Here is a 25472-nt window from a genome sequence, read left to right as displayed (position 1 = left end):
GTTTTGGTGCATGAAGATGCTGGTCCGCTAAAATGGAAAGTCCAAGTATATGGTAACCGAAAAATAGCAGGGAGATAAAATCTGGGTGAGGTCAACCAAAGGGCTGTGGATCCAGCAGGAGTGAAATGGCCTAAGGATCTGAGAAAGCAGACAATGTTCACCCACACAGCTGCTCCATTTAACAAACAGAAAGGCACAGCCCTGAAATAGGTCACACTGAGTAAAGAGTCTAAGATGGAACTTACATGTTTATTTATTATTTATCACTTTGTATTTATGCTTATTAAGGGAGAGTTTGAGTTCACTGAACACTGAGCATTTCCCAAAGCCATGTAGAAAGTCATCATGTTTCCCACGTAACTCATTATACAATATAGTTTATATTTAGAATTTATATGTATATTTAGAATAAAATAGCCTAAGTATTTGCAGAAAAAGACAAATGACAACTTACCCTGAACAACAATTTCCCAGAAATGATTTAACTGTTTAATTTCCACTTTCTCTCGAAGGGCTTTCAGGAAGTTGTTAAAGCGCTGCTCTTCTGAAAACTGTGGTAGCAAGTTGGGGTAGAGGAGGCGGCAAGTCAGAGCAAACACAAAAACAAATTCAGCCCCAGACCAAACAAAGTATTGTATATTCTGAAGCACCTTACTTATTACAAAAAAATAAAATGTTCTTCTTTGGTACATGGGAAGCTGGCATTCCAAACTGAGGTGTGTTCACTGGGGACCAGAAATCCTTCCATCTGTGGAAGGCACAGAGCTTCCCAGAGTCAGTTTTTTTGTGGTGGCCTAGCTCTTTGTTCTTAACATTCAATGTAGAAAATCTCAAACAAAAACAGAGAACAATTTTGTGAGTGCTCACACACTCATAACTCAGCTTCAATAATTATCAACTCAAGCTGGGCATGGTGGTTCATGCCTGTAATCCCAGCACTCTGGGAGGAAAGGTGGACGGATAACCTGCGGTCAGGAGTTCAAGACCGGCCTGGCCAACATGGTGAAACCCCATCTCTACTAAAAATACAAAAATTAGCTGGGCGTGGTGGCATGCGCCTGTAATCCCAGCTACTTGGGAGGCTAAGGCAGGAGAATCGCTTGAGCCTGGGAGGCAGAGGTTGCAGTGAGCCAAGATCCGTCACTACACACCAGACTGGGCGACAAGAGCCAGATTCTGTCTCAAGAAAAAAAAAAAAAAGAAAAAGACAAAAAGAAAAAATAATAATCTCTCCATTAAGATTGAATGATATGTCACTGAAGTCTCTTCTGCTCCTCTCTCTCTCTCTGTCATTTTTTTTAAGAAATACAATGTGACCTGGTATTTTTAAGGACACTGGGTGGCAACCATGCACAGAGGTGTTGTAAGACACCCCATCTAGCCTGGGTAGTGCTTTAAAAAAACAATACACTTTTACTATCTCTCCCCATCTAACCAAATCTTTCTCTACCAAACGGAATCATCTGCAGGCTTGTCCTGACTCTACTTTTCCAAAATTTGTCTTTATCTGAAGAGTATTCAGGTTATCTACTTCTGGATCTTTTATTGTAATCTAATTTTAATGAATTTTCTATTTTCTTGTCACTCTTTGTAAACACCTAAATTATGTAAGCATTAATTCATTCATACGTTCAGCAAATATTTAATAAGTACCCACACAAGAACATACACTACAACTGTGCCCACTTTAAAAACATACTTTCTAATTTAAACTTGCTCACTTCTTACCTAAAGATACAAAAGCCTATACAAAATTTGGAAAATGTTTAGAAATATTCTCTAAAAATTCCTAATAAAACAATCAAACAGACAAAACCCACACAAAAGGCATGGGAGGAACTTACGCTCAGTGTTCTTTTTTTTCCTGACATTTAGATCCCTACTCCTGTCTTCATAAAATCTTTCTCAATAATTATACCAATATATATTTTCCATCAATTTCCCTAAAATACCCCTTCCTTTACAATAATGAGCAGGCCACCAGAGGTTATAATGGAAATTTCCTTGGTTCCCTAAATAGGAAAAGAAAGCAAAGGCCAGGGCTTCCGTGTAATAAAAAGCCAACTTTCAGGGATAAAACATCCTACCTACTCATCTTTATTCCACCTCAGAAATGACAGTGATAGTAACATGAGTTTAAGTCATTTCTAGTTCCATTGGCATACACTGCTATTCACATTGAGAATGATAATTTCCACGGCCCAGGCTCATTTCCGGGATGCTGTATGCCTCTTTCCCTGTGATAGTGGCCAACTGTTTAGGAAGAAAAGAGATGCAAGGATAACAATACCTTAATGGCTTCTTCTCGGAAGGCTCGGATGCAGTCCATGCTCTTCATAAAATATGGTGTTTCATTAGTATCCAAAAACTGTTCGATGTGATTTATGAGCTGGTTACTCGCTAAAACATAAGACAACACATTTTCTTAGATTTGAGTGATGCTTGAGAGAGGGTATGCTTCTGTGTTTGTGCCTATAAGTATGTATTATAGTTCACAAGACTCATGGTCAGCAAGTACAATTACCATACTTCTTTTAGGAGAGAGAGGAGATGCAAAATCCTGATTTCAAAACTCTATATTTGAGAAGTCTGAATAATACCTATTGATATTCGTCAATAAATTAATTTCTAAAATGCTGAGAATTACAGTTGAAATACTCCTTTTTGGGATATCAGAACCTAGGTTGTAGATGTTTTTAAAATTGTTGTTGTTGTTATTTTATTTTCCCCCAGAATTTAGGGGCCATTTGGATAATTCAAAACTGCCTTTCCTATTGTATTCACAGAAAACAGATCCTCTAGTCCCTCCCCTAATTCTACTCAGGATTACTGTTGAACAGTGCTGGGCAGTGAAAAATAACGAGCCAGGGACACCCCATCTTCTACCAATCCAAGGTTAAATTAGGAAAGATCAGCCCCAGTCTTAACAAAATATCCCTTTTGAATGAGAAATCATTACTATCTATCTTATGCCCTTAGCTGGACCTGAATATTCTCCCTATTGCTCACCACTCCAAAAGCCACAAATACTTAATAAACAGTAACTGTCAGCAAGCAATGTCATAAATGCTACAGAAGGAAAAAATGCATTCGCAGTGTTATCATTTCCAAAGTAGGTTACAACTTATAAAGAAACAAAAAATTATTCAGTATGAATAAAAAGCAGAGGAAAACGGAAATCTAAAAGTCATGAGGAAGCTTAATTTGCTGTGCAGATCAAAACTGACCCTTAAGATCTGTGTGGAAGAACAAATCAGGGAGATGTGGGTATTCATGCCTAAAGGCTCCCTCTCCTGTGTCCCCTCAAACCATTCACTAGCTGTGGCTGTTTGGCAATTTATGCTGAATGTTCAAGATATTCTATGACTGCATGTTTCCCCAAATCACAGCCTCCTGTGAGCATTCTAGCAGCTACGTGTGTGTGCACAGTGCTAAAGAAAACTACTTTCAAGCTTTACCAATAAAGACCCCAGGCCACTAACTCTGTGAATCACAGTGACCTGAACATTACTCAACGCCTTCCTTATTAAAAACATGAAATCGGTGCTAAGAATCTACTTATTTCCTAAGGACCACACAGCATATAGAAATGATTACAAAACTGGATGAAGTATTTTTTAATACAGCAATTTTCCAGCAAGGGAAAAATATCCCCAGTAACCGTTTCATCCCTTCTACCAACTCGGAAATTATGATCTCCATTATAAGAAAGCACTTAACAAACTTGAGGGATTAAAGAAACATTTCCCTGCAATTTCAGAAATCTTTACCAACGTATCCCGCAGAAGGGAATTAATATCCAACTACAATTCAAAGTAGAGAATGATCAGATGAATCTTTTTAAACAAGGTAAATAATACAACCCTGATTAGTAGGCAGAGCAGAAAACCATCAACAAAAACTCAAAGCAAACAGAAGTCATCTCCCCTTTTCAGCTTGAAAAGCAAAATAACAGAAATGTTCGATAACAGAAAGCGGTGTACTTTCCCAGATCATTTGATAGAAAGTTCACTCGAAGTTACATATCTGGGCACAAATAAAAACCTTTACAGGCCAAGGACAATAATCCTAGAGACTCTAAATTCTCCATTTCTTTTGAAATGAGAATAGGAAATCTTAGGAAGCTATAATGGAAACGTTTCACTTTGTTTGATAGTATATACTTACTGTATGACTACTATGTAGAAGATACTATGTTATGTTCTGTGGGAGACAGAATTAAGTTGAAGACAAGGCCCTTGCCTTTGAGGAGTTTGCAGTTGAATAGGGGATATAATGCATTTACATAAAATTAACACTGGGAAATAATGTGAAGAGAGCTATGAGTTTTAAGGAATTATATTAATTGGTTTGAATTTTTAAAAAATCTTTGGTGATAACAGAAAGTTTCATAAATCAATATGGCTTTTTAGTTAGGCAATGAAAAACAGAATCTGGCAATTACACAGCAGGAAGCAGAATTAGCCTAAGTATGAAGAAGAAAGCACAAGGTGTGTGTGGAGAAAAGCAAATGGCCTCAGACATGGACAGAAATAGGGGAAGAAAAAAGAGTGAGGATTAGACAGAAAATGGCTGGAGGAAAGGGAGTTCCAAGAAGACAGTATATGTGAGAGTCCTGAGGTAGGGGGTAGAGCTTGGCTCCTTAGAAAGTGTAGAAGAAATAAGAAATTTTAGCGGTTGGATAGTGGAAAGGAAGCTGAAGAAGGTGGCTAAGAAGAATTAGTCACAGAGAGAGAGAGAGAGAGAGAGAGAGAGCGTGTGTGTGTGTGTCAGGAGTTCATGGCATCACAGACACTAAGAGAAGAGATTACTCAAAGGCAAGAGTTGTCTGCTGTGTCCAAACTATTGCAAAAAGACTACAAGGAAAAGAATATAAAGAGCATAGGTAATTAAGGATAAAAACATAGGGAATCCTAAGAGCTTGGAGCCCATGAAATGACTACACAGGTACTAAACTGCTTTGCGAAAAACCAAAGCAAAACAAAAAAACAAAACAAACCACCAGCTTCCTGACTCATTTTATCCTGAACTATGATAGAACACACACACACACACACACACACACACACACACACACACACACGCACGCTATCTTACAGAGAAAAATATTCAAAAGAAACAAAAATAAAGCAAATACCCAAGCCAACAATCCATTTGCAATGATAAAGGAAAGAAGGTAGTCCAGTCTGCCGTAACTTCTTTATAAAAGGCAGTAGCAGGAGTCTTAATACCCAGTTTCTTTGTAAAAAATGAAGTCCTAATGTATCTGTGGGCCTATTTGGATTTAGTTTTTCTTATTTACACGTTAGACTGTTCTGCTCCTTCCTCCAGAGGGTTCACAAACACAGATGGATAAACATATCCAAACTTCCAATAAACCCAGTGAATACAAAGAACCAGATTTTGGCCTTCTAGGAATACTCAGTTACATGGCTTGTAAATCTGGTCCATGATTCTAAATTCTGTCCCTCTACCCAGACTACTTCTGTGGATCACTGACTATGATGAACCATTTAACACCAGGGAATAGCTGTGATGGATGATGTGTGAATATACTGAGTATCAAAAGGGATATAGACAAGAGACTTCCCTTCCAAAGTTTTGTGGCAGTTCACATTTCCCTGCCATTTTTACTAAAAGTAAAATGCAGAAATGGCTAACAAAAACAATATTCCACTTTGGCTGGATTACGCTTTTGATTCCCCTGCCTCACATAAAGGAAACGCTGATCATCAGGATGCTTTTCTCTGCTTCTACATCAATTACAGGGCTAAGGAACAGCTTAGCAGTCTTCAAACTCAGTAAATCACAGCCCCAATTATAATTCACCAAAATGCTCTTCAAAATTAGTCAGTGACTCAATAATACTCATTAGTAGCTAAAATAAAAAATGGCCAATGGAAGGGCCATCCATCTTAGGATACTAAGTCAGGCAAATGGCTGTTACTTATTTCCAGGATTACTTCAAATGTCTGTTTTGGATTTTGAGGTTTTAGATATGGGCATCATATAGTAACCCAGTATCTCACATGAGTACAGATGTTGATAACCAAAATCAATCTCAATACTTCAGTATCATATTCAAAATGTTATCAAGATTTAGAAATGTTACAGAAGAGGAAAATGGCAAAGTTTTCTTGTTTAATCTGAAATACACATTCTTCTTCTCTACTGAAAACATTTACCACCACCCAAAGTCCCATAAAATGGACTACACCTCCCTTCTCATTGCAGTCACCAAGGTCAAAACACCCAGGGCCATGTGCATGTCTGCCTCTGACTTTACATTTACTCACTACCTCTGTTTTTTGCAAAGATGTTTCCAGCAAAGTGAAAGGAAGTCATTTATTGTGGGACTTTCTCCTCCATCTGACAGAGCTCAAAAAGCAGTAAGTTCCCTCATCTGTCACAGATTATATATAAAAGACTGTGAAGACACCTCAAACAATTTGGCTGAACTCAGCCATCATTTAGGATATTTCCCAATTTAATTTTTCTCACTTTCTCAATGCCTCATGTAAATGTAACTTATTGAAATGCTGTACATTTTGCAAATGTCAGCAGTTAAATAACTTTTAAACGTTAAGAACAAATTTATGGCCGGTCGCAATGGCGCAAGTCTGTAACCCTAGCACTTTGGGAGGCCAAGGAGGATGGATCACTTGAGATGAGAAGTTCGAGACCAGCCTGGCCAACATCGTGAAACCCTGTCTCTTCCAAAAATACAAAAATTAGCTGGAAACCGCTTGAACCCAGGAGGTGGAGGTTGCAGTGAGCTGAGATCATGCCACTGCACTCCAACGTGGGCAAGAGTGAGATTCCATCTCAAAAAAAAAAAAAAAAGAAGAAAAGAAAGAAAAAAACAAATTTATATAGCCAATGACAATCGCATCTTTGTAACACAAAATTAAAAGTGACAATAAAAATCAAGCACTTAAATCAAAATAAGTATAAGGACAGGTAATTCATTATTAAGAGAATAAAAAGGAGTAACGCCCATCAGCAAATAAAACTCCAGGCAAGCAGTCCAGTCTACCATAAATTAAATCCACGTGTAAATTACAATCATTGTTTAAGCCAGAAACTTGTAAAAGATATTTGCCTGATAAGAAAGAAAGCCTGTTTTAACACAGGCAATTTAAGAAATGTATCAAAAACAGGCTTTCTTTATGCCTCTTTACTATCGGATATAAATTGGCCACTGTGGGTAGAGGCAGTATGTACATCAGTCAGGGTCCAACACAAACAATATAAATCATTCCAAATATTTAACACAGGAGATTTAAGACAGGCAATTGTTTCGCAGGTTATGAAGTGTGTTAAAGCCAACTGAAAATGGTGCTGTAACCCAGGGATTGGTAACGGCAAGAAACCCTTAGCATCCCTCGGTACACAGGAAAAAGAAAAGAAAGGGTATAAATAGAGCTCTGAGGACCAAAGATGCTACCCGACACAGAAAGGGAGGAAAAGCTACCCTGGTTTCTCCCTCCCTACTTCCCACCAGTATCTCTCATGCTGAACCCAGTAGGAAGTCTTTAGACACGGGAGCCTGGAAAATGCAACCCACAGGAGCCAGCTCTGCCCACACCTCCCTCAGATGCAGGGCATACAGAAGAAGGGAGGGGGAGGAGGGGATCTAAGGGCACAGTGTGTTATGAACTCACAAGGGGATGGCCCATTTTATGAACTGGATATTTCCAGGAGACAGAAATGCAAGGGATCAGGCTGGGCCCAGTGGCTCACGCCTGTAATCTCAGCACTTTGGGAGGCCAAGTTGGGTGGATCACCTGAGGTCAGGAGTTCAAGACCAGCCTGGCCAATATGGCGAAACCCTGTCTCTACTAAAAATACAAAAATTAGCTGGGTGTGGTGGCACATGCCTGTAATCCCAGCTACTCAGGAGGCTGAGGCAGGAGAATCATCGGAGCCTGGGAGGCAGAGGTTGCAGTGGGCCAAGATCTCACCATTGTACTCCAGCCTGGGCGACAGAGTGAGACTCCATTTCAAAAACACAGAAATTAGCAAGGCATCATTTAAATTATAAGGGAAGCTAAAATATGCAGGTTTATTTCTTGCTAGCGAGGCAGGATACAATGAAATTCAATTAAAAGTTACTGAAGAAGTTCAAAAGCATATTTAAAGCTTTTCCCAGCCATTTTTATTTTTTTTTAAAAAGCTATATTTCTGTAAAAAACAAATCACGTAAAAAAATATTGTTTTCACTTCTACTTGAAACATTTTTAGAGCTACATACATCTCCTCTCCTTTGGGTCTAACATGGTTGTGACATGCAACTGTGTGGACCATGACAATAAACAAGAGGTAATGGATGCAACTGAGCATTTCCCATGGCATTCTGGTCCTCTCAGAAATCAAATGTACTTCTGAAATTTTAAGTACAAAAAGAAGGTATCTTAAATATTTTTTCTCTAAATCACACACACACACAGACACAAAATGCTGACTTATTTCTTAAACACCTTTCTTTCTGCTTCCACTTCTAAAGAGTTCGGACTGAAGAGTGCTCTTTGCTCTTGGTATTCTCTGTTTTTTAGTTGTATGGTCTTTAATGAAATATTCTTATTAAGGAAAAATAAATCACTGGATGGCAACAAAAGAGAACTAGGAAAAAAGCATAAGCTTGAGTAACCTGAAAATGACATTGGAATCTGTCATCTTTTTTAAGCAGCTGGACTGAGAAGCAGACATAGCTCTGCTCTTTGCCTTAGCCTGCCCTTCTTCCACCTTCTAGAAACTATTCTGTAAGCTCTTTGCCCCAAACTTCCTCAATCTAACAAAAAAGAAGTTCCCTGCCTCCCTTTCAGAACAGAAAAATCAGTAGATACGACAGAGAAAACACCACAGACATAATATTATGCGTGACCAGTGGCACAGGAAATTGGACTAAGGTATGCAAAGTGCTGACCACCTCAGCACACAGATGCAGTCCTGTATTTTTAAATTATTATTACTATTCTTACCAATAATTTAAAAACTCAATTAAAACCTCACCATTTAAGTTCCACAAGTTCAGTCAGAGCCCATTTTTTCATGCTTAACGATTTTCTCATTAAGTGCAGTAATTTCTTACAAATTGTAGTAATAAAAGTAAGTCCGGCTGGGTGTATTCCCCCCTTTTATATGCTGCCTTTTCATTGATGTGTTAAATTAAAACCCCAGGCACAAGGAACAGACTAAATGCAAGGTCTTTATTGTCAGAATCCATTCCTGCAGACTATGAGATCTCTCTCCTTTTATTTCTGTTTTTATTTGAGCTAGCTGTGAATCCTACTTTGTAGCCACAGGAAGAATAATATGGAAGGTCTCTTGGCCTTAGCTCACTCTGTATAACAAATATGGTACTGGGAGCTAATGAGAAACTAGAAAAATGATATCCAGTTAGCCCACTGGCTGTAAGCTCATTTTATGTAAGACAGCATTATGATATAACATTTTTATTGTGATGAATAATAGTTCTCATCTTAAATAGCCTGGGTTATGACCAGATCTGTTACCAGGTCAGCTGGCAAATTTTAAGTTTCCTGGTAAGTGGAATAGTTCTGTGGCATTCTACGGTCTTGTAATTTTTTATTAAAAATATTCAGTTTAACCATTAAAAAACCACTGAACATATCCCACAAAGCCTGAAGGTCATCAATTAATATTTACAGGGCATACAACAGTTAACTAAAGACCAAAGAACATGCACTGCCTAGTGTAACTAATTTTCCCCAATTCTACAAAGGAGTGCACTTAAAGTAGAATATTGAGACATTATGCTAACATAAGAAAGAAACTAAAGGAAGACTTTCTCATTAAATGAGGAAATATCTTTCAGCTTTTTAGGAAATACATATGTCACATGCCTGAAGGAATGTGTTGTGGTGGGGAGTGAAGGCTAAGGGAAGGCAGAGAAAGAGGATCTCCACAATTTTCCAAGGTCCTAGAATTCTAAAACTTGGCAATGCTTACTAGAATTGATAGAGAAGAATTAAGAACCTTATCACTATGCTTGATTCCATTCCAAATGAGCAGTAGGGGAAAGGAAAAAATGCAAGATAATAGCGATAGGTACTGTAGCAAATTTATAGTATCTATCTAGCTTCATACCTGAGTAAATGTCATCAAACTAACATAGCAAGTAAGTAGAAGACACCAAGTAGTCATAGTAACAGTGCAGCCAAGAGGAAACAGGAACACAAAACCAATCTGACAATGGGATCCAATCAAAAGTTGGCAATTGAACGGAACTGAAATGCAGGTATCAGTTGAAGAGACAGAGTGAGTGATGAGTCAGACTCCTCACCAAGGAGAGAAACAGGCAGCCATTGTTGAATGGCTTTTGGGGAAGTTGGACAACGGGGACGCAGCACACAAGTCTTCTAGGATGCCTCAAGAATTTCAGTCTTTTTTGAAAGGAAATACTAGGTACCAGAAATTTTATAAAGACAGTGTTCTATCTGATAACTCCTAAAAACTGATAAATAATGCCTTGTGTTTACACGGTATCTTTTCTTAGGGACCTCTCAGATTCTTCTTTCTTTTCATTTTCCCCCCTCTATCCTTTCTGATTTTATGAAGGAAGTTTTATAATATTCTAGAGATCAAAATACAGACATGTTAGATTCTCTACTTCTTCTCTGATGGGGGCTAAGACTTAGGAACTAATCCGAAGAACCAGAGAAGTAATCTGCTACAATTCAAAAACTCAAATCATTATTACTCCCAAGCACTGTTTTATTAAAGTTGGCAATGGAAAACAAAAAAGCCAGATAAAGGTCATTTTGTCTCACTGATGGTAGAGCACCAGCAGTATCTAAGATAATGAATCATACTACAATAAAAATACAACACGGCATTGGGATCCAAAGATATACTGGTTCTCAAATCACAGACATCTCTTTAGAGTAGGATTTGGGGGTAAATACAAGAACGGTCATTTTTAATAAAGAGTTAATCAGCTTTAGAAAGCCGATGCTGCAAGGGCATTAGCAGGAATATGGTTTGAATACAACGTTCATAGAGGGAATCTGTATAAGAATAGGTCAGGAGAGGCAGAATGGGACCAGACTGTGGCAAGTCTTGAATGGGGGACTGAATGGGAGTAATTGATAATAGTTGACGCAGAATAAAATCTGTGCTATAAGAAGTTAAATCTGTATAAACATATGGGCAGGAATGAAGGAGAACTTTGAAGGTTATTAATGAAGGATGCTGGAACTGTCCAATGACAAAATAATGAAAGCCTGAGTTAGGATAGTGATAGGATGGAAAGGAAGAGACAGACCTGAGAAGTAAATTAGAAGACGATTAGAAAGCAGAAGAGAAATGGATACAAAGTTGTCAGAAATGCTCATTAAACTCAAGGCCAGCCATGGTGGCTGATGCCTGTAATCCCAGCACTTTGGGAGGCCGAGGCGGGCAGATGATCTGAGGTCGAGAGTTCGAGACCAGCCTGACCAAGACAGAGAAACCCCGTCTCTACTAAAAATACAAAATTAGCTGGGTGTGGTGGTGCATGCCTGTAATCCCAGCTACTCAGGAAGGCCGAGGCAGGAGGATTGTTTGAACCTGGGAGGTGGAAGTTGCGGTGAGCCGAGATCACGCCATTGCACTCCAGTCTGGACAACGAGAGTGAAACTCTGTCTCAAAAAAAAAAAAAAGATACTCAAGGGGCAAAACAACAGCAACACTGCCACTTATTTCTGGAAAGTCCCATTAATAGCATCAGGACACGCCATCGCTTAGGTGGTTGCCTTCCTTAGAATGCCCTTCCTTTGGGCCCTCTCCTATCCACCTGTACCATAATGGACCAGGTTACGCCAACCTCCTCCAGGAATTACTTTTAAGACAGAGTCTTGCTCTGTTGCCTAGGCTGGAGTGCACTGGCATGATGTCAGCTCACCGCAACCTCCTGCCTTCCAGGTTTAAGCAATTCTTGTGCCTCAGCCTCCCGAGTAGCTGGGACTACAGGCCCACGCCATCACGCCCGGCTAATTTTTGTATTTTTAGTAGAGATGGGGTTTTGCCATGTTGGCTAGGCTGGTCTTGAATTCCTGGCTTCAAGTGATCCACCCGCCTTGGTATGCCAAAGTGCTGGGATTACAGGTGTGAACCACTGTACCCGGTCCCTCCATGAATTCTTCTTCAAAGGAGTCACCTACCCGCATTTGCACCCATATATTCTGCCTTCCATCCTATTGCCTTTGCTGAACTGTGTGTTATCTAAGTTACCCCCTTCCCCTTGTGCCCTAGATCCCATGCCTCTCCGCTACTCCAGGATTTCTTCCAGTCTCACGTCTTACAGTCTCTATGGCGCCTTCTCCATGATTTATACATACAACTCAGACCTTTTTCCTGAAGTCCAGACCTGTGTGGCCATCTTCCCCTTCTCAGCAAATGGCAATTCGTCCAGTTGCTCAGACTAAAAATCTTGGGAGTTATTTTTAACCTCTTTCTCTCTCACACACTCTACATTCAAATGATCAGCAAAACTTGACAATTCTACTATCAAAACAGATAAAAAAATCGGACCTCTTCTTACTACCTCCTGTCATGTGGATTAATGCCAAAGCCTTCTAACTCATCTGCCTACCTTAACCTTGCCCTTTTCCTCAACATGGTATGAAATATAAAATCAGATCATCCACTACTTCAAACTCTTCAACGGTTTCATATTTCACTCAGAGAAAAGCAAAAGGTCTAGGAGGCCTTATGTGATTATGTACCCCAGCCAGCTCTCTGATCTCAGCTACTTTCTTTGCTCCAGCCACACAGGCCTCTCTGATGCTTCTAGCCAAGCACACTCATCCTGAGTTTTTCAAGAACATGCTGCTCCCTCTGTCTGCAAAGCTCTTCCCACAGATATCCACTAGGTTCTCTCTCTCACTATCCTCAATTCTCAGTTCAACAGTCAGGACTTCCCTGATCCTCTACATAAAATTATAAGCCCATCTCAACCCAGCATTCCCTATCCCACTATCCTGCTTTAACTTGTCTCTATAGTGCTGCCACGGGTTGAACAGTATCCCCACCCCGTCCCTACATTCCTGTCCTTACCAAAACCTCACGTGACCTTATTTGGAAAAAGGGTCCTTGCAGATGTGTGATCAAATTAAGATGAGGTCACTAGGAAAGGCCCTAATCCAACAGGACTGACATCCTTATAAGAGGCAAATTTGGATACAGACATACAAGAACTCCCTGTTAAGAGAGACGCAGAGATAAGAGTAATGTATCTACAAGCCAAGGGATGCAAGAATTTCCAGCTGTCACCAATGGCTACAAGAGAGCACTGAACAGATTCTCCCTCACACCTCTCAGAAGGAAGCAGTCCTGTGATTTTGGACTTTAGTCTCCAGAACTGCAAGGATAAACTTCTATTGCTTTAAGGCACTCAGTTTGTGGTACTCCATTACTGCAGCAACAGGACACTAACACAAGTGCTTATCACCATTTGACATATATTTTCTTATTTGTTTACTGTCTGTATCTTGGTATGCCTGGCACACAGTAGGCATTCAACAAATAACTGTTGAAGGGATGAACAAATGGTGTAGGCCTCACTGGTTTACTCTTCTAAAAGCCTAAGGAATGAACATGTCTTTTTGTTGTTCGTTCAATTTAAACCTGTAGGCTGTGTATTTAGTACTAGCTGCCCCTTAGGGGAGTAGACAGTCTAGCACTCTCTTTTATCCCCCTCCCCGCCCTTAATTTTACAGAGATGGAAATAGTTACAATAAAGCTCTACTGAAGGGGGAAATGCAGAAAGAATAACAGGCTATGTAAGAGATATATGCAGATGCACAGGGATGAGATATCACATCCAACATTAGCATGATTATATGCATGAAGACATCTTGGCTTTTTATTGTTGCTTACTAAGTATGCCTCATCTCATCTTGGTGTACACCTTTTTCTTTTCTTAGCTCAAGCTGCTTGATGCCACTGGGAACGGAGAGTTCTCCCAAAATGTACTGATCTCTGACTATATTCCCAATTCATTATACCCGAAAACAATTAACCATCTTGATCACAATACAGGGCATTAGTAGGGATGAACAGGGTTATTCCTATGAAGACAGAGAATGTGGGTATGGGCAGAGTTTCAAAGGGAGGGAGACAATAAAGAAGATGTCCACTTTTTAACTTTATATGCTATTATATTACTATTTGCCTTTTCCCCCATATAAGCATGTACTTATTCTTAATGAGAAGCCTAAGCAGCAAGTAAATCATCTCAAAACAGTTAAGAGATTGTCATACCAGGAGACAATAAACAATTGTTTCTATTTCTAGTGAGCTCTCAACAGGAAGACAATTTTCATGGGGTGACACTTAGGATACTTCTATTTCACTGATCCTTTTCTTTCTTTTTTGTTTTATTCTTTCTGAACCAAATACTTTGTCAGAGCTCGACCAGCCTGGTCAACATGGCGAAACTCTGTCTCTACTAAAAAAATACAAAAACTAGCCAGGCGTAGTGGCTCATGCCTGTAATCCCACCTACTCAGGAGGCTGAGGCATGAGAATCACTTGAACCCGGGAGGCGGAGGCTACAGTGAGGCAGGATCATACCATTGCACTCCAGCCTGGGAGACAGAGTGAAACTTTGTCTCAAAAAAAGAAAAGAAAAGCTGATGCTAAAGTTTACATGGGAAATGCAAATGACATAGAGTAGTTAAAACATTTTTAGAAAAGAACAAACTTGGAGTGTATCCAAGTACTCTATTTTTTTAGTCCTTTTTTCTTAAACTTTTCCTTCTTAGGTTCTTTGTATTAACTTTTTAGTTACGAAATAACAACCTTTACTCTCCTCCCTTCCACCAGACACTCCCTTGCATTGTTAGCTTGTCTAATTATGTTTGCCTAGAAGTTCCAGAGACAATCCAGGTATCTGTAGAATGTTCCACCACCAGGTGATTACTTGAAGGCTGCAGCTAATTTACAACTAACTAGTCAAGCCCAAGATGGCGCCAGCCCATTCAACAGATGGGGCAATAACTCCAGATTATCAGAACAAGTCATGTAGGCCGGCATCACCTTGCAACCTCCCCCCACCTGTGTGCACTCCCAACCCAAACTGACTATGAACAGGTCCCAGGGATTTTTGGGCGTGAAAGAAATGTTCTTTGAACTGTGGTGATAATTTTACAATTCTATAATTTACAAAAGATCATCAAATTATACTTATCAGTATATTTTATAGTAGAAAATTTTACTTCAATAAAGCTATCTTAAAAAGTAGAATTAATAAGTGCAATTCAAGAGACTTGTAGAGATTTACCACAGACAGAAGAGAGAAACTAGATGTTTCCATCACAGAATAAGTATGAAAACTTAGCCTAAGTTACTCTCAATGTCCCAAGAAAACACTATCGGATTCCAAGAGCAAGGGAACTGTAAAAAAGTAGTTCTTATATGAGCAATGGCTCCTCTGACTTCAACGGCTACCAATGAAGTACAGTAATTATCCTGAGTGTTACGGCTGAGCCTCATTACCACTGAGAAACAGGAACAGATAACTACAGATTTCAGTAGTTTAATCTGACAGAGGAAAATGAAAACGGACCTTTAATTATAACTATTAACTGAAGATTTTTCTCCAACTGTCCATAAGGAACCTCTAAAAACAAGTTAAATTTTCTACAATTTCCAAAAACATCTAAGCTGGTAATATTCTCCAGCCCTGCTGAAACTGTTCTATAAAGGAATTAAACTCCCTTCCCTTTTCTGGCCAAAGAAGCAAGCATGACATTTTTCTAGGTTTTATGTAGACACGCATGGATCTGACAGGCTAACTGTACCAAATTACACTTGCCACTTCTTCCTGTGTCAGCATATTTTTTGCCTTGGGCATGCAATTTGAAAGGGGAGGACCCAAACACTTTTATTACATTTAAGTGGAACTCTTAGCTGTTTCTTGGCTCCTCTTAACACATTTCAGTTGATTAGTGACTATTTTAACAAAAGCCTAACATCCTTTCCTAAATATCTTAATTGGTTAAGAGCTTCTGTTGTTTGCCACTAAAATTGGAGGAGACAATTTTCCCCAAAACCACCTGAAGTCATTGATTAAAGCAGTTTGCACATCAGTACAATCTGAAATCAGTTTCCTTTTTCAACCAGCTGGGCTTATGGAGCCATCTTGAAGACGGCCCAGTTCAAAGAGAACCAAGTGCAATACCCTATATGACAATGATCTACCATGGAAGGAAGAACTGCAGAATCTATAGGAGGTGGGAAGAAAGAATCAAATTGCCATGAATAAGTACTTGAACTGCTCTCTGCCTCACAAATCATACTCATTAGCACTTACCGCAAGGGTGAACTCTAACAGCAAGCTGGATGCCCTTTCTCCTAAGCACCCAAGAGTTCTGCGTTTCCATCAGAACCAATTGTGAGCACTGCCTTGTTGCACTGATGGCCCAAGTCACTGATGCAAGCTGAAATGATATGGTTCGGATTTGTGTCCCACCCAAATCTCATATCAAATTAGAGGAACCTGGCAGGAGGTGAATGAATCACGGCAGAGGACTTCTCCCTTGCTGTTCTTGTGACAGTGAGTTGTTTTGATACCTCATGGTTTAAAAGTGTCTCTCTCTCAATCTCTCCTTCATAAAAGATTCGTACCAGGAGTGGTTTAGTATATTAAATAAAGGCTTGAATGGACTCTGGGCTCATTTAGTTCTGATGCTGAGAAAGCCTTCATGAATTCCACATTTTCAGCCAGATGGGAAATTATCCTTTCCATTTTTAATATAAAAAGAGAAAAATTACTCAGCACATTTAAGGGAAGCAACTTTCCTATGTAGCATGAGAAAACAAAACACTAGGAGAAAACAGGACACTGTCATATATTTCATAAAGACTTTTTAAAAAAACTCAGGAAGAAATTCAGGTGCTCACAGAATGTAAACTAAAAATCCCAAGCTCTCCACTGACCAAATGGACCCCTCTTGACAAAGCGGACCCCCGAAAACCTTAACTGGGTTTCTGGCCATGACACGACAAGGGGGCAGGTTGCATTTTTCTTTCTTTCTTTTTTGGACACAGTCTTGCTTTGTCACCAGGCTGGAGTGCAGTGGCACGATCTCGGCTCACTGCAACCTCTGCCTCCCGGGCTACAGGTGCACGCCACCATGCCCAGCTAATTTTTTTTTTTTTTTTTTTTAAGTAGAGATGGCCTTTCACCATGTTGGCCAGGATAGTCTCAATCTCTTGACCTTGTGATCTGCCTGCATCAGTCTCCCAAAGTGCTGGGATTACAGGTGTGAGCCACTGCGCCCAGCCAGGTGCATCTCATTATACCCCTCCTTTTTGCAGTTTAGACACAACCTTCCAGCATTAATGTTAAAGTAGGTATCATAAGACTGAGAGAACAAACTGTGTAGTAAACAGGACCTAAAGCCATGCCAGGCGAGCATTAAGTCACGGCCCTACATTTAAAGAATAAACTATGTTCTAACTGCCAAAAGGTTTTTCTTTTTCTTCAGCAGCTAAAAAAGTACTGGCCTTGGAATGAACAATATTGTTTTCAAAACAATTTGTAGCTCTACCAGATGCTGACTTACTGAACTCTGGTTCCACCAGCCGTAACTACAGCTTTGACTGGACAAGAGAGTGATTTTGGTAACTTTCTCCTGATAAGACCACCAACCATGGACTGGTTCTAGTGGGTTTTACAAAGATGGCACATTTGTGTGCTGTGTCCTGAAAAGACCTTTTGATGTACAGGGTCTAATTGTAATATTTAAATGTCAAGTCTTCCCTGCAAGATGAACATGGGTCTTATGTAGCATGCATGTTTAATACTCATGCATCAGGACCACCTTCATGAATATTCATAGCTCCTCCTATAACCTGTTGAATACGTATAGTCAATCAGGTCAGCAATAATGCTCTTACCCCAAACCCTCCTTCATAGTGCCTGTCTCTGGGCTTTGGCTGGAAGCCATGTTTCCTGGCCTTTGAATACGCTAGGACTAGCCTTTCCCAGTCTTTCATCAAAGTCCTACCAATAGGTATAAGGTTTCAGATACATGACCCTATAATGTTGTTTTAAAAAGTGTAGGAAAAGAAGGCATTAGGAATCAAAAGAAACAGTATGGCTAAGTAAAAAATCCAGTATTTGAAAGAGACGTGTTTGAATTCCTATGTGGTCTTTGGGGAAAAGTGTCTCCTCCAATTTTGGTTTATCCATCAGTAAAATGGGGATATTAATACTTACTGTAACTTACATGCGATCTAGGGTCCACTTGGCCTTGCTATTTCCACCTTGCAAGCTGTAATCCTTTATAAGAAATAAAGCTCTCTTCTTCTAAATTTATAGATCTTGTGATTTTTTTCAGTTAGCAGAATGTAACTACAGCAAACATGCTTTCATTTTTATGGTACCAGACATTTCTCTTTCTTAATGGATAGCCAGGCTACATTTTACAAGAGCTATATCCTGTAATTAGGGATATTCTGATACAGATTGACAGAAACTTAAAAGGATTTTAAAAGCTGGGTAAGAATAGATGAAAGCCTTTTAGGAAGAGTCGCTGAAAAATGAAAATACTTAAAAATTATTATGTGTGTATAATGGTCTTTAGTTTCCATGTCATGTGTTTTTTTATTTTTTCTTTTCATCTTTATTTCAATGATTCCACTTAAATAATTTGGCTGCCGAGTTTCATTATATTAAGATGTAAACTTCAGGGTGGTGCCGTGCCATCCAGTGAAATATACACAACCAGTAAAAAGGTTTAAGCCACAGAGGCCGAGAATTGGCTCTCTGGAATTTGATCCAGAGTCTTCCACATATTTGCAATTATCTGTGAAAAGTCATCCTAACTACTCTGGGCCTCAGGCCGCCCACATGGAAGATGAACAACACTTTAAAGGCCAATGGTGCATAATTACTATGTCAGATAACACACCCTTTCAGCAGGTATTCTCTACAATTCCAGATTGATTTTTGTGTTACAATGAGACCACTTGTCTTGATAAATGAAGCATAAAATAAGCTTGGATCATCAAGTTCTGAGGTTGAACAACTTAAAATGGGTCAAGAAGAAAACCAGTGAAAAACAAGTGAGATATTTAATAAAAATACAAAGTACAGACGAAACCTCTAGAATCCTAAATCATGAATTTCTCATGACTAGATGTATCAATGCTATTTGGAGACAGGACTAAAAAAAGTATGTCAAATTCTTTAAGAAAAAAAACTTGTATAGGGCTAAAGATGTTTAAAATTTTAGTGACTGTATGTATTTAGTATCTTTCCTTTTAAGATGCTCAAGGTATTTGAAAGAGCTTATTTTTCTTAAATTTACCAGCGCTGTGTAGAAAAACGCCATATTTTTATCTTCTTATCTATCTGGGCAGAGTTTAATTGATTATATAATTCATACCCAAGATTACATAAATCAGGATCAATTAAAAAAAAAAATCACACCCCCACCCCCACCCCCACAAACCCACACCAACACGAGAGAGATTTCTGCTAGATCACAATTCTCTAGGGTTTATTGTTTAGGGCTTGACTCCTGGCAGAAAATCACATAATATATGTAAGTAAACAGCTATGCAAATGGCACAGTGCTATACCATACAAGAACAACACTGAAAACTATCTGGCTTTGATGAATGTATTATTACTAATTGCACCATATTCTATCTAGTGCTGAAATTGCTTGGAAAAGTGAATTTTAGGAAATACCTTTTAAAAATGAAAGGCTGTTTCTGATAAGTGAGATTAAAGAAGGTTGAAGAACAAAGGCAAAAAGACTCTAGGATGAGATGTAATCCAAATAAAGTGAAAGGGGAAAAAAAAAATGAACTGATCACCATCTAATCAAATGGACAAGTACATATTACTGCTCTCTTATACCTAAGTCAAATGTTAAGGCTGTCTGGGGCCTGTACTATTTCTACTTAGGTCTTCTCTTGACAGACTTTTTTTTAAACCAGTTATGCTCGTGTGAATTCAATTTGGTAACATGGAGCTCTGCCACCCTGTCACTACACGCAAGCCTAATACAGAACCTACAATCTCCGTGGCAAAAACAAGGTCCCTGAAAGAGAGAATCGTCTCATTATAAAGTTAAGTTACATTCCATCCTTTTATCTGTCCCCATATATCCATCCTTTTTGGCTCTTAAGGTCCTCACAAAACCTGTTTTTGACACACCAAGAACACTGAAGCTATTTCACATTATCTCCCATACTCAGTGGGAATTTATAAATTCAGACATAATCGCACAGGAATTGTCTGGAGGAACGAAGTAATGTGGCTTTTCCTTCTCGAACCCGCTGTCTATCTTTTGACATTTTATAATTTTATTTTAGCATTCTTCCTAAGTTGGGAAAGGGCAAGGAGTTGAAAATCATGGCATTCCTCCTTAGCAGCTCTTTTGATTAGCTGGGTGGAAGATGTCCAAACAAGTGGATAAACTCAATGTAAAGAGCCCCTGGAGACTCTGTGAAACCCACAACTACAGATAACAAATCCCAGATGATGGCATGATGTGCTTATGAATAGCGTATGTAGGGAAACAACCCTACTTTCACAACTGATAGATGATTATTATATATACAGCTGTGATCAAAATTTTTTCTGAGCTGGGCTTGGTGGCTCACACCTGTAATCCCAGTACTTTGGGAGACCAAGGCAGGCGGATCGCTTGAGCTCATGAGTTCAGAACCAGCTTGGGTAACATGGCGAAACCTCATCTCTACAAAAACTACAAAAATTAGCCTGGTGTGGTAGTATGCACCTGCAGCTCCAGGTACTTGGTCGGGGGGCTGAGGTGGTAGAATCACTTGAGCCCAGGAGGTTGAGGCTGCAGTGAGCCGTGATCATGCTACTGCACTCCAGTCTGGCCGACAGAGTGAGACCCTCTCACAAAAAAGGAAAAGAGAAAAAAAATTGTTTTCTATTCTAACACTGTGGTGATGGGTAGGGAGAATGGAGGAAAGGGACTGGGAAAAGGGCAGCCAGAAAGAACATGCTTCCTGGGGTTCAGGGCATTGGTTCTCTCCTCTGTGCCAGTAAGCTTAGAACAAGATACATTCCTCACACTGAAAACCAGAAGTTAAGAAAACGTGCAGCTGCCTACTATAGAAAAATGCCGACTGCTGATGTCGGGGAGAGAATCACAAGACTCTCAGCCTGACTATGCTACTATTAGGCCTGAGAAAAGTAACTATGCCCATATTTTAATTTATAATGATAGGTAAAACAGCCAAGTTCTACCTAAGGGTCAAACAATCTTACCAACTATCTATCGCTGATCACCCTTTTGACACCTGAATTTTAAAAAACAAATTTACTGGAGAAAAGGGGAAGGGATTCCTGTCTCCCGACTCCGGATAGAAATCTCTCTAAAAGAAGATCACTACTAGGGAGGGAGAACTCTTTGGGCCTGCAAGAGAAGTGAGTCTCTGCTTATAAAGGGCCTTAGTAAAAAGATGCCCTAGCAGAAGAACAAACAAACAAGATGCCCAAAACAAAGAACAGGACATTAATAAAGAAACAGAATTTCTGGAGCTGGCACCGAGAACGGCAAAAGGGATAAAAGGGAAGCCAAGTTAGAACCACGAGGAGAACTAGTTGCTAAGAAGCAGTCCCATTTTCCAACAGCTCTGTGGAGAGTCTGATTTTGTGACATCACTAGAGGGCTCTGATTTACCAAGTCTTAGACTGAGGTCAGAGGGACATCTTTTGTCGAAATACTAGCAACATGCTGGGTCTCAAAGTCACATTCAATAGAAAAGGACAGTCTATTCATCAAAAGTACTATCAGTAGGCACAAGGTTTCAGATACATGACCTTAAAATGTTGTTTAAAAAGCGTAGGAAAGGAAGGCATTAGGAATCAAAATAAACAGTATGGCTAAGTAAAAAATCCAGTATTTGAAAGAGACATGTGTTTGAATTCCTGTGATCTTTGGGAAAATGCATCTTCTCCAGTTTTACAGTTTATCCATCAGTAAAATGGAGATAATTGATACTGTTACTAATTGTAACTTACATGCTATCTAGGGTCCACTTGCCCTTGCTATTTTCACCAGACTGCTGTGAATCCCCAATCCCATGGCCATGGGTAAGACATATTTTCCTAAGATGTGAGTAGATTCTCAGGAACTGACTCTCTCCTGGTCTTTTCAGACTCTGGCCTCGTGTGTGCTCAGGTGCTTTCTCTGCTCTGCATGAAACAACGCAAACTGCCAGTTTCCCCAAATACAGCACTTTAAACCTGGCATTTCCAGAGTTTTACTGATACTGAGTAATTTGTGGTCATGAGTTTGAAACCTGTCGTAGAAGGCCGTGACTGTGTGTAAAATCACCCACTTTGTCTCCCTGCCTCTTTCCTCTTCTTCTAAGTCCCTCCTCTCCTAAACTAGCTCCAGTTACTTATATGATGCTGAGGAGCTTCCCTTTCCTCTGAAGGCTATGGACTGGCCAACCAAGTTTGGGGATGGAGACTCATTCTCTACCCTAAGCACTTATCAAAGTTATTTTCCCAAGTAAAGCAATTATCTCAAAAAATTCTGGCAAAAGCTGTTAAAGCTCTAACATTTTCTTCATTTCTTCACAAAATTTTGCAGAACTGCTAATGCAGGGTAATTAAAATAACATAATAAAGTGCTAGCACAATGCCTTGAACATAGTAAATATGAAACCGCTAGTGGCTGCCATATAATGGTGATGACAGCTAGATTCAGTCCCTGAAAAGACCATACCTACACCAACCACAGAGTCTAATCACTTCCAAACAGGGGACCTTGGACTTTGGCTGAGGTAATTGACGACATACAACTGAAAGATAGGAAAGTCTCAATTTTCCTTCAAAACCACAACAGTCTTGATAAACAAGAGTTCATTGACTTGTCACAATAGCATCTTTGGCCCTTTCCAAACACCCTGTAACAATATACAGCTGAACAGACAACAGGTATAATAATGTGAAAGTCTCTTGATCACTTCAATATATTAAAGAGAGAAATTCTGAAGTACTGTTTTCACCAGTACTAGAAAACTGTCACTTAGAACTGTAGATCTCCTTCTGTTTACATGAGGTTTTGTTTTGCGCTAAAACTCAAAGTTTTTCTCCTATATGGCAACTTTTAGCAGGACAAAAAGCTCTTCTTCCATCTCAAAACCGAAAACATATACACCCCACTTAAGAGACTGCAGATTACTATGATAACGAAGCTGTTCTTCCTCTGGAGATTCTCATGGGTTTGGCCTTTGGCATTCCTGCTGACAGAATTTAGCCTGGTAGACTGTAAGCTCTCTCTGAGACTCAGCTGCTCATGCTTGCCTCTGGGCAACAGCACAGTAGATCTGGGGATCTTGCCAGGATTCCTGGACTCTAAGTAGTAAGGTACATTAGACCTACTGCAGGCAGTAGTGCTTCTAGGCATTTAACTCTCATTTTTGGGCCGGGCACGGTGGCTCATGCCTGTAATCCCAGCATTTTGGGAGGCCAAGGTGGGCGGATCAGTTGAGGTCAAGAGTCTGAGACCAGCCTGGCCAACATAACGAAACCCCATCTCTGCTAAAAATACAAAAATTAGCCAGGCATGGTGGTATGTACCTGTAGTTCCAGCTACTCGGGAGGCTGAGGCATGAGAATTGCTTGAACCCAGGGTGAAGGTTGCAGTGAGCTGAGATCTCATCACTACACTCTAGTCTGGGCAACAGAGCAAGATTCTGTCTCCCCCCAAAAAAAAGAAAAAGAAAAAGAAGTAATTTTTGGCCAGGCATGGCGACTTACACATGTAATCTCAGAGCTTTGGGAGGCTGAAGTGGGAGGATCACTTGAAGCTAGGAGTTATAAACCAGACTGGGCAACATAGTGAGACCCCATCTCTACAAAAAATTTAAAAATTAGCCAGACACAGTGACACGCGCCTTTAGTCCTGGCTACTCAGGAGGTGAGGAGGAAGGATTACTTGAGCCCAGAGGTCCAACATTATAGTGAGCCATGATCCTGCCACTGCACTCCAGCCTGGACGACAGAGCGAGACCCTGTCACTAAAAAAAAAAGAGTAATTCCCCTGCCTCTGGCAGGATGTTGGAAGAGAAAGTTCTATACACACATGAACAAACATAAACACTCACATACACAGAAGTCAGCTCGCAGACAGGCCAGATTTGGACCAGCAATAATGAATATAATAGTTTATACATAAAGTTGCAGGATTAACAACTGCCAGTTGCCATCATTTAAAGGGTAAATGAACAGAAACCTGAATGCAATCAAGTGAATGAATGTTAGTCCCAGGCCCTCTGTGCATCCCTGAAAGCTATTTTTATGTTAGCCACAGCCTAAATGAGATTCTAGGTACTATCTGATAAGGAAAAGTGACCATGTAGTCATTTTGAGAAGGATTAAACTTAGGGTAGCATCAAGGTCTTTCTGGGTCTACTATAAAAGGGCCACAAACTCTTAGGACTGGAACAAGAATTACGTGTCTCCAAAAATAGGAAGATGTGTCCGGGCATGGTGGTTCACGCCTGTTATCCCAGCACTTTGGGAGGATGAGGCAGACAGATCACCTGAGGTCGGGAGTTCAAGACCAGCCTGACCAACATGAAGAAACCCCGTCTAAACAAAATTAGCCGAGCATGGTGGCACATGCCTGTAATCCCAGCTACTCGGAAGCCGGGGTAGGAGAACTGCTTGAACCTGGGAGGCAGAGGTTGCGGTGTGCAGAGATCGCACCATTGCACTCCAGCCTGGGCAACAAGAGAGAAACTCCGTCTCAAAAAAAAAAAAAAAAAAAGAAAGAAAGAAAAAAGTCCTTTCGATGTGACCATCTCCTCCCAAATTTGTAGACCCTTAAGATCATGCTTTCAGATACTTAAAAGATTCCAGAAGATATGCCCTGGGGTCCTGGAAGCCACAAGGCAAGTACAACACATCCCCCTCCTTGACTATCAATTTTACTAGAGGATGTGGTGGGAAAACCATTATTTGATATTAAAACAAATAGGCTTGGGATGGAGTAGGATGCAAGCTCCCCAGAAAAGTTTAAGATAAAACCTGAGACTTAAAAAAGTGTTAAGAGTGGCAGCCTAGGGAATTTGTCCCGGACTCCGGGGGGAGGTGGCAGAATCACCAGCCTCTGCATTTAGGGATTCTCTGAGGAAAAGTGTGAGAACGGCTGCAGGCAACCCAGGCGTCCCGGAGCTGGGAGGGACGCACCCAGGCCTGCGCGAAGAGAGGGAGAAAGTGAAGCTGGGAGTTGCCACTCCCAGACTTGTTGGAATGCAGTTGGAGGGGGCGAGCTGGGAGCGCGCTTGCTCCCAATCACAGGAGGAGGAGGAGGTGGAGGAGGAGGGCTGCTTGAGGAAGTATAAGAATGAAGTTGTGGAACTGAGATTCCCCTCCATTGGGACCGGAGAAACCAGGGGAGCCCCCCGGGCAGCTGTGCGCCCCTTCCCACGGGGCTCTTTCCGGCGCCGCGCGCCCG

General features: G+C 40.3%; 1 protein-coding gene across 1 annotated transcript in view; it reads right to left on the bottom strand.

The window, feature by feature from the left end:
* The window catches only part of XRCC5 (X-ray repair complementing defective repair in Chinese hamster cells 5 (double-strand-break rejoining)), a 94600-nt gene that overhangs the window by 12583 nt on the left and 56545 nt on the right, over window positions 1-25472 (bottom strand). The window contains exons 19-20 of the mRNA XM_011964563.1: window positions 2291-2400; window positions 455-551 (exon numbers count right to left, since the gene is read on the bottom strand). Of these exons, the coding sequence (XP_011819953.1) occupies window positions 455-551; window positions 2291-2400 (207 nt within the window). The remainder of the gene's footprint in view (window positions 1-454; window positions 552-2290; window positions 2401-25472) is intronic.

Source organism: Mandrillus leucophaeus, unplaced genomic scaffold, assembly GCF_000951045.1.
Source record: "Mandrillus leucophaeus isolate KB7577 unplaced genomic scaffold, Mleu.le_1.0 Scaffold70, whole genome shotgun sequence".
NCBI classification, from domain to species: domain Eukaryota; kingdom Metazoa; phylum Chordata; class Mammalia; order Primates; family Cercopithecidae; genus Mandrillus; species Mandrillus leucophaeus.
This window is presented reverse-complemented; position numbering and strand designations above follow the sequence as displayed.